Source organism: Balaenoptera ricei, chromosome 5, assembly GCF_028023285.1.
Source record: "Balaenoptera ricei isolate mBalRic1 chromosome 5, mBalRic1.hap2, whole genome shotgun sequence".
NCBI classification, from domain to species: Eukaryota; Metazoa; Chordata; class Mammalia; order Artiodactyla; family Balaenopteridae; genus Balaenoptera; species Balaenoptera ricei.
The window spans coordinates 37,439,863-37,455,501 of record NC_082643.1 but is presented as its reverse complement, the minus strand read 5'-3'; the positions used below and the strand labels follow the sequence as shown (position 1 = coordinate 37,455,501).

Here is a 15,639-nt window from a genome sequence, read left to right as displayed (position 1 = left end):
ACAAGCCTCTCAAGCTGGTGAGTGCTGGTCGGCACCCATCCTCTGTGCAGGAATCTCTCTGCTTTGCCCTCCACACCCCTGTTGCTTTGCTCTCCTCTGTGGCTCCAAAGCTTCCCCCCCACCACACCCCCGTCTCCACCAGTGAAGGGGCTTCCTAGTGTGTGGAAACTTTTCCTCCTTCACAGCTCTCTCCCAGAGGTGCAGGTCCCCTCCGTATTCTTTTGTCTCTGTTTTTTCTTTTTTCTTTTGCCCTCCCCACGTACATGGGAAGTTTCTTGCCTTTTGGGAGGTCTGAGGTCTTCTGCCAGCGTTCAGTAGGTGTTCTGTAGGAGTTGTTCCACATATAGATGTATTTCTGATGTATTTGTGGGGAGGAAGGTGATCTCCACGTCTTACTCCCCCACCATCTTGAAGGTCTCTCAGGCTTAATATTTTTACCTTCTTACATCCAATTCTCTCTTTGTATTCATAGCACTATTAATTTAATCAATAATCAGTGTTTACATAAAATGAGTATACAGGTGTTTACTTCAGAGCCAGGTCATACTGTATAATTATATTTCCTTCCTTACCCTCCCCCTTATCCCCAGCATTAATGATTATCTTTGTTTTTTGCTCACCTGATTTGCTATATCCATGTACTTAATTCCTTGTAAATATTCCATTAGCTCTGTCAGACATGCCCACTCATCTTTCTCCCCTGATATGCTTCTCATATCAAATATTCTGTGAAGTCTTCTGTTCCTTGGAGACCTCAGTCCTACTGCTTTCTGCCCTCCTGATCCAGCTGGACAGTGTGGCTCCCTAAGCCCGCTGCAAAGCTGGACTCCATGACTTGTGACTTTGGTTTACTGTTCTCCTACGTTGGGCCTATGACTTTCAGATCCCGTGTCTTTCTCTTACTTTTCTCTTCCAGTAGTTTTGTAGGAAAAGGTGCCAAGGAAGTAAATTCTCTGAGTTCTTGAACATCTGAAAATGCCTTTATTCTACTCTCGCATGTGATTTATGCAATGGATAATATAGAAGCTGAACATTTCTTTTAGATTTTTAAAGGCATTGTTCTGTTATATTTTAAAACTCAGTTTTGATATTGAGAAATCTGATGCCATTCTAATTATGTGTTTGGTATATGATTTGTTTTTTCCATCCTCTGTGGAAATTCTCAGGTTATTTTCTTTATCTACAGTGTTTGGACATTTTGTCATTATGTACTTTGGTGTGGGTCTTTCCTTGTGCTGAGTACTTGGTATGCTCTTTTAATGAGGATAAATGTTTCTATTTTTGGTATTATTTCACTGATAATTATCTCCCTTTTGTTTATTGTTTTGTTTTATTTGTTTAGTTTGCCCTGTCTCTTTTTCCTGGATCCTATTCAGTCAAGAGTTAGACTGCCAGGATTGATCCTTTGTCAGTGATGTTTTATTCCCTACTTTCCATTTCTTGTTGTATGTGGGTTTATTTTTGTTGTTTTATTTTTCTGGGAGATTTTCTTAATTATAGCCTTCTAAACTTTCTTTTTCACTTTTTGGTTTGAAAATTTTTGAATATTTTATGTTTTTTATTTCTAAAAGCTCTTCCTTGATCTTTGAGCTTTTCCATAGCATCTTGTTCTTGTTTTATGCATTATCTTTATTAATTTCTCCAAGGACATTAATTAGAATTGTTTTTACATTGTCTTTTGTTCTTTCAAGATCTCTGCATCCTTTAGGTTTATTTCTTCCCTTTGTCTATTTTACAGTGTCTTTTTCATGTGGGAGACTTTCTGTAAGTAGCCAACAATCCTTGGTCCTAGGTGAGGCAATAGCAAAGTCAGAATCTCTGGGTGGATCTCATTGACCAGCACACTTGGCTTTCAGATGAACCAGAGAAGAACCTGACTACTTTGCAGGAAGACATACAAATAATGGTATATAGAGAGAGGTTTTTTTTTCCCTTTGGGAGGGGATTTCATTTCTTCAGGGACAGTCCCTCGATATTACTTACTCTTAGTAAGAACATTAGACATTGTTTTGCCTGGGAGTGAAGAGCAATGGGCAAGGGGACGTGATTGTTCCATATTTTGAGTTTAAAAGAATCTTTATTTTTAGCTTGATATCTCACCCTGCCCTTTGCCATGTTTTGAGCTTCTCCTTGGTTATATGAGGGCAAATCTTTTTCTCACTCATCTTTATCTCTTTACAAATGCAGAATGCATTTTAATCTATGGTTTCCTCTGGCCCACTTATCTGTAACCACTTCTCAATCTGCTTGCATTTTCCAGAAATTTGTTGAAATTTCTCCCCCACTCCACTCACTAATATCTTCTCACATTTTCTTTTTTAGCCTTATCAACATATACCTTATTTTAAATTATTTTACCATCATTACAGCAGAATGTCTAGAGGAAGAGGAAATAAAACGTTTGTAGATATAACCAGAAGTCATAGCTCTTCCTTTCAGAGATGTTATGATTTTGGCTGATATTTTTGTTTCTCTTGGAATTTCAGTAGGAACACTTAATTCTGGGTATACATTTAATATATTGTTGAGAGAGAGTTTTGAAAAATCCTCTACCACCATCTTAAGTATTAAGGCAATCAGAAAAGATTCTGCCTGGTCAAAGCCTCATTTAAACTTTAACATGGTAAGAAGCAGCTTTCCATCAGTGGTAGAGTAGGAGAACTATGGGACTAGAATGGGACTGTTTTTATCTGGTCAGCTTCATTTATTGTCTCTGCTGATACACTAATCAGGGCAGCAGTTCTGGAACATGGAACCAGTTGGACCAGCTAAGAGTTTAACAAACTTAACATGGAACCAGCTAAGAGTTTTACAAAACCTGCCAAGGAGCCGTCACAGAAAACTGGAGGTCCCTTAGAAGTTATGTGTAGAATTTCAGTGGATCTACCTTCATAATTTTTCATTTGTTCTTCAAACCATTGACTTGTCCTTTTGTTTTGAAACAGAATCATATTTCTCTCTATATCAAAGAATCTTGCTTTTTTAACCTGACATAGGCATTACATGGAACCCCTAAAGTTGTAATACTGTGAAAATAAGAGTGGTTATGGCTATAGTGGAAGAATCAACAGAGCCATAACTTTGATGTCTTGGCTGAGACTTTAGTATGACATTGGGGAGGGTCAGGCAGCAGGGACAGAGAACATGATGAGTTGATTATTTTTAGTAAAATTTTTCCACGTGTACCTGACTTATGTTCATGCTAACAAAATAAACTTTCTACATGGAATTATTCCTATGCTCTAGAAATGTGAAATTTAAATAGTTGTTCTACTGATGTCCCAACTTCAATAGTGTAGAACGCAGCCTGTGTTCTTCGTGAGCAATAGATAAGCAGTGATCATTTGCTACTAAGTGGAATTTAAACCATCAAAAAGTTGATGCTTATTTTACATCATTTTAAACATTTAAGGTTGGGAGATAAAGAACACTTATCAGGTAAGCTAACAATGGAAAATAAAGTAGAAGTGTGTCAACTTCCAAGTCTCAGTTTCTTAAAAGATAGTATCACCAATTGGCTAAGACTAATTCCACTTCTGAAATGAAGAACATCTTCCGATTGACAGCTTACTTTATTACTCAGCTACCCTCCTGGAACTCATAGGGTTTAGAGGGGAGTGAAAAGCTAATGATTATACATTAGGGTGTGATATATACACAGTAAGAGAGGCATATTGAAAAGTATCATATAGTAGAGCACAAGCTTTCCAGTCAACCAGGATCTGGGCTTGAATCCTGGCTCTGTCATCTGATACATTTATAATCTTGAGCAAATCTTGAGAAACCAGCACTCAAAATGTATTAAAGAAAATCAAATAAGGCGGGACATCTACCCTCAAGGAACTTATAGGAGAGGCAGACAAATCATTAAGAAGAAAGGGTGATGATTGCTATGGTGGCAGAATGTACAGGGTGCTATGGGGTAGAGAAAGGGGCATCTAAATCAGATGAGAGGCCAGTGAAATCTTACAGAGATGTGAGCTTTGAAAGACAAAGATGGTGTAGGGACCGGAATTCCAGGCAGAAGCTGTGTCATAGAAGGTCATGTGTATGTGCGCAAGGCTTGTATTACTTCTTGTAGACATGGAAAGCTAAGGAAAGGTTTTAAATAGGGGAGTCAGGTTTTCAAACCAGGATTTTCGATAGAACAATTGAGGAGTTGCAATGTGGGGGGTGAAGAGGAGCAGGTGAGACTTGCAGTAGGCAGATTGATGAGCAACAAGTACTCCAGTTGAGAAAAGATATAATGAATACACAGAATGCCAGGTAAAGATGACGAGGGGATGAGGCTACAATGACCAACTTGTCCTAGTTTGCCTAGGACTGTCCTGATTTAAAAAAACTGAAAGTCCCATGCCCTGGGAAACCTTTCAGTTCCTGCAAAGCAAGATGGTTGATCAGCCCATCTGAGGCTCTGAAGGTAGGAGTGAAATGGATGGGGACACTGATCCAAGTCATATTCAGGTGGTAAAATCTATAAGACTCATAACTAGTTGGATGTTGTCAGGGTGGTGACAGAAAGGGAGAAGTTGAAGACACTAATCAGGTTTCTAAGTTGGTTGCTGGAGTAGTGAGTTGTACCATCATCTGAGAGAGATTGAATCACTGAGTGTAAATTCTTTCAAATCATGGACTTTTACCTCTACTTTATAGTCCTAGTCAATAGTGCCTCTTTTGCACATGTATTATTCATGGCAGTCCCCTCTCCTAATTCCACAATTTTGATTGATTTGCAATTTAGATCTGAAAAAATAATAATACAAAGCAATCTTTTAGTGGCTCTATCTTTTGTTAGTGCAGTAACATGGAAATATGTAGCAGTACCCAGGCCATGTGTCCAGGCTGGAGGCAATCTCCTTATCTAAAAAACAGGTGCTGGTGTTTGTACTTTTTAGGTTGTTCTTAGTAGAAAGGACTGAATTTTACAGTCGGTCGCCTAGAGAGAGTTCATCTGTTTTAAATATTTCACGATCCCTAGTCTTTGGATTTGATTCCCTAAATGTGTCAAAAACAAATACATTTCAGGCTACCATTCTTATGAAATAAATTTTAAATGATGCCATTTAGAAAAGTCAGGGGAGACATAAAAGTAGCTAGTCAGCTCATTTTTAAATTTTAAACTGGATATTTCATATTTATGTTGCTTTCTTATTCTCTGAATGATGGATAACATTCCTTGATTCTTTTCCAAACCAGCTTGATTGTACAAGCCACAGATAAAGGGATACCCAGGCTTTCTAGTACAACTGTGATCAAGATACAAGTGACTGATACCAATGACAATGCCCCGGCTTTTCTCCCCTCTGAAGCAGTGGAAGTTGCAGAAAGTAAGTGTGGTGATTTGAAATATCAAACTTGTATAATATCATCTACCATTTTTTTCAGCTGGGTGCTATGTGAAATATAAGTACTAATCCTCAACAACCACATAACATAAATACTTTTTATCTTCATTTTACAGAATAGAAAATGGAGGGTCAAAAGTTAAATATCAAACGTCAAAGAAGTTAAAAGTTAAAGTTGGGATTTGCATTCAAACCAGCAGGAGGCTGGTTTCCCAAGGTCAAACCACCATTCCACACAGCTTCTTTTTGTGTATGGACATTGCTTAAAAGTGAAATCTCTATGAAGAGCATCTTTTGTTGACTGTGTTGCTCACCCTAAAGCTCCCCTGAGAGGAAGTGATGTTCTTAGACTAATAACTCTGTTAGTCTTTGTGTTGCTGAACTCAGGTCTGGCTGCTCACCACTCGAAAGCCAAACTCAAGAGGCAAGTGTTGGTAGAAAGGAAAGGCTGCTTTATTTCAGGAGGCCAGTAATTGGGAGGCGAAAACATACTTGTGTCCAAAGGCCAATTCCCCACTGCTGATCAGGGGGCAAGAGCTTCTAAAGGGGAGTTTCATGGGTGTATAGCCAGAGGGAGGGGACTACGTGCAGAACAGCACAGTCAGCTCTGAGGATCATGTTGAAATTGGTCATGTGGTGGTCTGATCAGCATCATCTGATCAGCATCATCTTGATTGCTTTAAGCCCAGTTAATCTTCAGTTCCAGGGTCGGTTTGTTCCCATTTCTTTGAGGCTGATTCTCAGAATTGTGGCAGCTTATGTCATGGCTACAGACTGGCCATCATGTAGTTAACTTCTTCCATCTGGTAGAGGTTTCAGTATCTACAAAACAGCTTAAAGAATATGGCCCAGAATATTATCTATAGCCCTTGAGGAGGAGCTAAAGGTCCTTGACCATGCTTAATGACTGAACTATTATGATTTTGTCCTGTTTGACTACTTTTCCTTTGTTTGTGTATTTCCTCACTTCTCTGATTAAATTTATTCTTTTATTTTTCTTTCATTTTTTGGTCATGCCACGTGGCTTGAAGGATCTTAGTTTCCCTACCAGGAATTGAACCCGGGCCCTCAGCAGTGAAAGCATGGAGTCCTAACCACTGGACCACCAGGGAATTCCCTAAATCTATTCTTTGACTAAAGTTTTTCTACAGACAAAAGAAAGGGGGAGGACATGGGGGGCGAAATCTGTCCCAGGAAAGCCCCATAGGGTTCTGCTCAGTTTTATTTGCAGTACACTAATGACAAGTAATAAGTGAAGGGAGTTGGATGTTCTTCACACAGAGTTATCATTTTCCTCTAGTGTAAACTAAACTGCAACATTTGCAGAAAAATGTTACCACATTAATGGTAGAGACTGAAAATACAAAGTTTTACATTATATTCTGATTAGTCTTAATTGTTTGGGTCTCTGGGTTATATGAAGACTCCGTAGTCTGTGACCTCAAAGTTGTTCGTGGTCAATGGCTGTACTGGTAAAACCCAACCCAACTTTTTATAGTTGAAGTTGCAAATAGTGGCCCTTCACTATCCTCTCTTCTTTCACTCTTAATATCCAACTTCTTCCTAAAACGTTCCTAACATTTTGTTATGTTCACTTTCCAAACAAATTATAAACATCACTGCTCACAGAGGGCTATATTCCAGAAATTTTTATATATAAGGATACCTACAAATATTTTTAAAAATCTAAAACACTCTACCAATAAAAAATTGTCTAGTTTCGCCTCTCACCAATTGGATATATTTTTCCCAGCTTTTACTGAAGGTAAGAGTACATGCACTGGAATCAAAATGCAGCAATGTGCCCAGGATAAATACATCACAAGAACAAGCTGTATAAATCAAAACATACCGAAAGGGGTCAAGTGTGGTTGGTGCATGTCAAGAATGTTCAAATTTGAAACATGAAAATTATGAGTCTCCCACACAGTGGAACTATTCTGAATGCCTTGGCATCTTCTTTCCACCTGCACCATACCTGTCAGCTCCAAAACAAAGTCCCTGTCTTGGCAGTTTAGGCTAGAGAACATATATGACATGTAAGACATTTACCATGTCATCTATTTGTGATTTTTTTTGGTGAATAATATTAAATATCTGTTTTCATCACTAGTATGATATATGCTTTCTATAGTCTTGATAATTTTGAGAGTCAGATTTTAAGAGAAGGAAGCAGTGTGTGCCACTCAAAAGAAATAATTTTATAAAAATGAATACAAGGAACTAAGTATCTATTTCTAACTTCAGTATCCAAATATTTTCATTTAAATCTTGCCTACTTTTTGGAAATTTATGTTTTGTATTAATGTTTTGAGTAATAACCTTCTTCCCACCCACATCCCCATTAATATATGGTTTTGATATAGATACTATATAGTACAAATAAGTGGCTTAGAATGTTTCTTGGTGTTGGAATTGTGTTATAAATATATGATGAAAAGCGTAATATAAAAATTGAATATACCCTACTTCCTCAATTCCATACTCAGTGGTAAATTTTCACTTTTATTGGGCTCATAAATTCTTCAGAGTTTTTGTTCAGTTCATAATGAGCCTTGTATGAGAAATCATGCCAATAAATAGCAAATCATGTTGGACTTAAAATCAAAATGCTTGGATTGAACTGTTAAAGAAAAATATTTCAAAGGATGAATTTTAATGGAGACTGACAGTGGTCATGACTATTTCAGATTCTTTGCCTGGTGTAATTGTGACTCAGATATCAGTTCATGATGTGGATTTGAATCCAGCTTTCATCTTCAGTTTCGTCAAAGAGAGTAATCCTGGAACTAAGTTCGCTATTGATCGGAACACTGGGGTAGTGGTGCTAGTGAAAACACTGGACTTTGAAGAAGCTACTGAATATGAGCTGCATATCCAAATTTCAGATTTGGTGCACCACACGGAGGGGACACTCATCGTCCATGTGCTGGACGTCAATGATAACCCACCAGTATTTTCTCAAGATTCTTACCAGGTAGATAACTTAAAGAGATGTTGAAACTGTAGCCAAAACTTGAAAGAATAGGGAATAATGTTGACACTAATTTAGACAAACAGACAGTATTCACTGTTTTTACTGCCTAAGTTGTTGCTGAGAGTTTTATATTTAACATTATGGAGGATAGAAGTACGTATGGAATTGAATATCACATTCAATTCAATTTCTTAGGTATGTATCACAAAACATCATATGAAAGTATGTCACCATTTTTCTAGTTTTTAGGGATTGGGATCCAGTTGTTCATAATAATTGGAACTTGCCTAATATTTGCAAAGCCACAAATAAGACAATAAGGTAGTTTGGATTATCTGCATTTAATTTGAGAAAACCTTTTCTTTCCTAGGCATATATTTTTGAATATATTGATTAACATTTTGCAGAAACAAATCATGAACAAAACTGTACAGTGTAAACTGTAGATTTTAGAGCATAGTGTATGTTTATAGGAGTAAGGACAATGATAGCATTCACCTAAGTACTTGGATATGGGCTCCAGGACTCTTGAATGTAACAAATGCAAGGTTTACCTGTAAACACAGGAGAGAAGCTAACCTAAGTAATGATCTTCTGTGAAGGCTTGTTAAATAATACAATGTCCATAATTATAAAATGTACAGTATAATAATACATTAGTAAATGCGTTAGCTGTCCTCTACCACACAGAAATAATTTTTAGAAGGAAAATTTTTCATAATAAAAATCAAAACTGAATGAAAAATTTTAAAAGTTTTTGTTTTTCTGAATTCTGGAACTACTAATACAATCTTCTTAATATGTCCACTCTATAAATTAATCTGCCTAAAAAAGTCAGGTTCTCTGTCCTTTCTATAAGCAAAATGAATAAAAGGGCCTCGGGTTCTGACCCTGTTCATGAAAATAGCTACAACCTTTAAGCACAGTGCCCATCTCCCTCTTTTTCCCTCAGGTCACCATTTCCGAATCAGTGCCTATGGGCCACATAGTGCTGACCGTGGTGGCCACAGATGTGGAAAGCAATGAGAACATTTCTTACAGGATCCTTTCTTCTTCTAAGGCATTTTCAATTGATCCTACAAATGGTGAGTTATTTATAGTGGCTTTAGCATTCATAGGTTTGAGTTACAGGGTGGAAACCTGAAATAATCCTTTCCAAATGTGCATAAAATAGCCCCCCACCTCCATCCCCACATGCTGGTATCAAAGACACCACCTTCTTATTTCTCTTCACGTCAAATGTCGTGGTAGCAGATCCTGGTGCTATTTCTCTTCTCCAACATCTCAGTGGCTGGAAAGCAAAAGGAACTGATTAAATGCTGGCAAATGCACAGAAGTTCAGAGACCTCAGTATAGTAAATACCAGTTCATCCAGCCAACCAAGCACAGTTGAGGTAATTAGCCCAGGCCTCAACAAGAATCAAAATGAGGTCAAAGGGGTTCATTTAGAACTGAAGACTTCATGTTACCAGAGTTTAGAAGCTTTTTTTCCAAGCCAAGTACAAGAAGTTCAGTAACAACATCATATATTCAAAAATGACCAAAAAAACAAAAACAAAAAGGAAAATTATTTGAGCATCTCTACTAAGTGAAAACCATTGAGGCTGTTCTGGTTTCTTTGATGCCTCCCGAGGCTCTTCATTTTGTTATCAGAGATCAAGACATTTGTGGTTGTGAAATGCATTCAGGCAAGTGATTTCAGGTTAGAAAAGTTAAGCATTGTACAGAGAAAATTTAACAGCAAGTAGACATTAAAAGCTAGATTTGATAAAGATGAATAATTAGCAAAGTGCTGTCCCTAGCAGAGCACATGCTATGAAAGAACATGGCTGGGACACGTTACACTGTGTGTTCCCCGTCTCCACCCACCACTGCATTGTTTCACAAGTGAGAGCTGACTTAAAAGTCAAACTATGGATGATCGATGTTAATTAGGTCTACTCTGCTGATCACTTTGCAGTTACACAAATATCGAATCCTTATGTTGTACACCGGAAACTAATATAATGTTATATGTCAATTATATTCTCAATTTAAAAAAGTTAACCTCAGGATTACCTGAAGGGAGAATTTAGTCACAAAATACCAGTATGAGGCCCTCAGAGTATGGTAACAGGGAGAAGTAGGTAATGTTGCCACACAGCCTGTAGATGAATGGTTACTGTGTGGACTTGAACATGTCAGGAATTTGGCTTTCCTCTCTCTGTCTCTCTCTCTCTGCCACAACAATTTGCAGTGTGAGGTAGTCCCTCTGAGCACTCAATCCTGGCAACACTTTTGCTTGATATGCATTATCAACAAACTTTACATTGATTAGAATGTTTTTAAAATCTTGAATATTATCACGTCAACTGAGTTCATGGTGGGACCCAAACTGAAATGTGGCATTTAAAAGATACCATTTTGTATTCTTTCTTTGTGACCATACTTAAAACACATTTTCCTTAGAAAAATATAGTTATATACATACTTATAAAAATTATATATTTCTATATTTAAGATGATAAAATGTATTACACATATTTCATCAATAGGGGAAAAATCCACTTGCTGAATTAAACAAGAGCTTTAGGAAAAGCATCTCTAGAATTAAGCAATAGTTGTAAGTCTGCATTATCATATTTACTATTTTCATTTGACTTGCATGAGTGCCATCCAGCATTTCCAGAATAAATATCTTTATGCCAGAATGTCTCTATACATGTGTCTATGCGTGGTAGAATGGGGTATAAATTATTCAAATAAGAATATATTTTCTTTAAAAAGTAATAATGGAACAATTTACTATACAAAAATAAAATTTTTTAAAAATTGTGGCAAAGTCATCTTCAAGCAGCACACATTTTTAATAGCGTGAATGCCATGAATATTATTTCTGAATCTTAAGTGTTACAAAAGTATAAATATAATAATCTAAATTTTCTGTTTGGAGTTACCTTTGGTTGTAACTAACAGATATCGTTACATATTAGTAAATATTTGCTGACTAAGATGATCATGAAAATTTTACTTCACAACATTGAAAGGCTATGTCTTGTTTTTCAGGCACAGTATATACTATCAATCCTGTCTTACTTCTGGATAGAAAATCAACAATTCGATTTCTTGTTGAAGCCAGTGATGGTGGAATTCCTGACCTGAAGGCTGTTACCTTAGTGGAGATAGAAATACAAGATGTGAACAATTATGCCCCTGAGTTTGCAATAGAATATTATAATCTTAGCTTGAGTGAAGACACTCCAATTGGAAGCACACTTGTCACCTTTTCAACTGTTGACCATGACTGGACCCATGAAAACACTCATGTTGAATATTCCATCATCAGTGGTAATTCACAGAACAATTTCCATGTGGAAACTAGTTTCATTCATTCAGAATATACTTACAAGCAAGTTGGGTACCTGGTGTTGATTCACAATCTGGACAGAGAAGCAACCTCCAGTCATAAGCTTGTCCTTCTGGCATCTGACCATGGCTGCCCTCCACTGAGTTCCTCAGCCACTGTGTCAATAGTAGTACTCGATGTGGATGATAACCCACCTGCATTCAGCAGTCTGGAATATCATGCCCACATCAAGGAAGGTACCCCTCAAGGGAGTCCCATCACTGTGGTCTCAGCAAGTGACTGTGATGTGGCTTCACATGCAGAAATCGTCTACCACCTAATCTCTGGAAATGAGAAGGGGCATTTTCACTTAGAAGAAAAAACTGGAGTTCTTTATTTGATTAAACTTTTGGATTATGAAGAAATGATAAAATTTACTTTAACTGTCCAAGCTTCAGATGAAGAAAAGAAACATTTTTCTTTTGCAGTTGTGTTTGTCAATGTCCTGGATGATAATGACCATGCACCTCAGTTTATGTTCCCAAACTTGAACTGTGCTGTTCCTGAAAATCTTCCTGTTTTCTCCACCATATGTTCTGTAAATGCTTTGGATTTTGACGCAGGTCCTTATGGAGACTTGACCTATTCTATAGTTTCACCCTGTTCTCTCCCTCATGAGATGCCGTATGATCATGACCTCTTCCTCATTGACCCTTTATCAGGGGATATTCATGCTCAGCAAGTCCTTGACTATGAACATGACAAAAAATACTGCCTCACAGTTCAGGCCAAAGACAAGGGTGACTCAACAGCCTCCTTAATGGTTTGGGTGGATATTGAAGGGAGAGATGAGTTTGAACCCATTTTCACTCAGGATCAATATTTTTTCAACCTCCCAGAAAAGAGTAATGTAAGACAGTTGATTGGCAGAGTGGAAGCATCAGATGCAGATGCTGGTATTGATGGAGTTATTCTTTACTCTCTCGAAACTCCATCTCCCTTCTTTTCAGTAAATAAAACTAATGGAAATATTTATTTAAGTAGAGCCCTTCCCCTAATAAAAAGTCAAGTCAGCAAAGAAGACACCATCGAAATGAAAATAATTGCTCGTAGCCCCAAACCGGACTCCAAGTTTACATCTTGTACTGTTTTTGTGAATGTGTCTTTTTCCTCGGAAGGAAAACACTCCACAGAATCAGCTAGCAGCTTTTTGATCAGTCTCACTGTCTCCTTTTTAGTGTTTTTGTTACTTGTCTTCATTCTAATTGTACTGATTTTAAGACATAAACAAAAAGATGCAATAAACAATTATGAAGAAAAGAAAACATCATCATCCTTAGATATCAGTGTGAGACCGACCAGGGATGCCAGCACGCTGAAACCCTTCCAAAAAACTAATGAGAGTGATAATGAAGTAGTGCCCGTGGACTCCATGCCTGAATGGTTGAGTTTAACAAGAATTATGGAGAAGGACATTGCACATCTGTACAGGCACTCAAACTCCAGAGGTCACTATTCTGTGGAAGGAGAAACTGCAGAAGATAAGGAAATCCAGAGGATAAATGAGCACCCTTACAGAAAGGACTCTGACTCAGCTCTGAGTGATTGGGAGTCCAGGGTGCCAGACTCCGGCATTCCAACAGAGTCAGACCAGCTCTCTTGTTTGTCTGGGGAAACTGATGTGGTGGTCACTGCTGAAACAGCAGAAACCAGCCATACATTTGAGGAAGAAGATCAAGGAGAGGGCTGTGGCACTACCTATGTCCAAAATAACGTCTTACTCCAGCCTCTAAAGAAGAGAGAGGTAAAAGTGGGCATCCTGGTTGATGTCAGAAAAGAGGCCGTCTTTATTTCAGGTGATCAAGAAGCAGGATGCGCAGCTCTTTCAACCCAGAGAAACTCTGATCATGATGTAAGAGGCAACTATCACTGGGATTATCTCCTCAGTTGGGAACCCAAGTTCCAACCTCTTGCATCAGTATTTAATGATATTGCAAAACTAAAGGATGAGCACTTACATATGCCTGGCATTCCAAAGGAGAAGAAGTCTTTTGTTTTTCCACCACCTTTGATAACGGCAGTAGCCCAGCCCGGGATTAAAGCAGTTCCACCAAGAATGCCAGCCATAACCCCGGGGCAGGGACTTCGTAAATACCCACACTCCCCCATTCGCTATCATCAAAGTTCTCTGCCGGAAGCCATGACGCCCAGTTTTTCTCCATCCCTTTCTCTGCTGACCACACAGACCCCTGCCATAACCCCGCTGCTGTCAGATGGAGAATTATTAGGAACACATCTGAGTGGTACATGCCATGAACCTAAAGCAGCAGATGAAGCTCAAATATAAAACAATTGTGATGTCAAGCACCTGCTCTCCATTGGTCATGAATGATTGGACAAAACATTCCTAAGTGAGCTCCTTGAGATTGGGTTCATTTATCTATGAGTGAGGGATATAATTTAGTCTAGGTTTTTAGAATCCTCTCATTTAAGTTTAGAGAATTTGTTTCAGTCTTAATGAGAAGTTACCCTGTCTTTTAACCTTTATGTTTTGCTCTCAGGACTCAAGTTTGTATATATTAAGTAGTGTATATTCTGTCACACCTGGTCTTCTGTATGGTTAGATTTCCAAAGGACACAGTGAACTTGGCTGACTGCCAAAACGTTTATATGAAAATAAATGAAAATAAAGTATACTGTATTCTGGTCACTTTACTGCTGATTATTCTGCTATTTATAAAACAAATTAGTAAAGACTGAATAAAAGATGAGTGTAGGACAGAAAGTAGCAGAGAGGGGAAATTTGGAAGGATAAACAAGTTGTAAAGTGAAACAGTTTTCTGCAGATCTGATATACTTGGAGATGCATTTCCTCATTTTCCCCATAAGCCACACTTGGGGAGTTTAGCCATAATTTGAATTTACTATGGTGTCTTTTGGAAATCTAATGAGAAATTAAGAATGAAGTTTATCATACCTCTGTGCCAAATAAGAAAATTATTCTTGACTAAATAAAACAGAAATGCGTGTTCTTAATGGAGAGCCAGTATTGATAAAAGCAATAATGTGTGGTTGTCTGCCATCGAAGACATATTTCCTTGGCCTTCTTTACAAATAAAATGATTTTTTTTTTCAATGCTCTGTCTTGTAACATGGTACGGGTACAGACACTAAACTCTGAAGATTAATTTGTGTATATTTCTTCATTTTATTTTCTTCTACATTTAGTAACTTTTGGTGAGAAATAATTTATCCACTCAATGTCAGTTTAGAAATTTTCACTCAGATAAAATTATGTTATTTGCTAATAATAAATTTCATAGAGTAATGTAGCAATACATTTTTTATGAAGATTTTTTTATATAAATACTCCTACTATAAAAGTTAAGAATGGATGTCAGAAGTCTTTCTACCATTTGTTTATACTCATATTTAGCTTCAACTGTCATTAGGCAGAACAGTTTGGCAACATGGTTAAAATAATTCTGTTTTGTACAACTACTGTTTCAGAAATATAGTGGTATTGTGTGGTGTCCATATATATATGTATATATAAAATGCTATCTCCTTCTGTTTGGTGAGCCTGAGAATCTGTCAGAGATTCTTATCCCCTCCAAGAAAGCAGAGCACATCCTGATGAGGCTGGTCCAAAAGTCATCCATGGTAGGCAACGTGGCCAGGCTTTGGAGTAAGAGTTTAGGATTCTAATGTCGAGTCTAGAGGGCATCTGGTGTGGTTTTCTTAGTAGTTAGTGTGGGATTCAGCTATAGGAATATTTCCTTTATGTTTTCTTTCAGTAGTCCTCATCTGTAAATTTATGTGGGATGACTAATGTCTCTTTACTGAAAAACATTGTAGGATGCCATGTTTGATATCTAGTTTTGTAGATAAATAATTCTAAGAGTTCCTATGCTGATTTTATCAAGTATATATTAGAAATTGTATGAAACATGAAGGTTTTTGGAGAAGTCTGGAATCATAGGGAAAGTGAT

General features: G+C 37.5%; 1 protein-coding gene across 1 annotated transcript in view; it reads left to right on the top strand.

The window, feature by feature from the left end:
• Positions 1 to 13,994, top strand: part of DCHS2 (dachsous cadherin-related 2) — a 335,957-nt gene extending 321,963 nt beyond the window's left edge. The window contains exons 18-21 of the mRNA XM_059923955.1: positions 5,197 to 5,327; positions 8,036 to 8,322; positions 9,275 to 9,407; positions 11,368 to 13,994. Coding sequence (XP_059779938.1) covers positions 5,197 to 5,327; positions 8,036 to 8,322; positions 9,275 to 9,407; positions 11,368 to 13,994 — 3,178 coding nt within the window. The remainder of the gene's footprint in view (positions 1 to 5,196; positions 5,328 to 8,035; positions 8,323 to 9,274; positions 9,408 to 11,367) is intronic.
• The last annotated feature ends 1,645 nt before the right edge of the window (positions 13,995 to 15,639 follow it).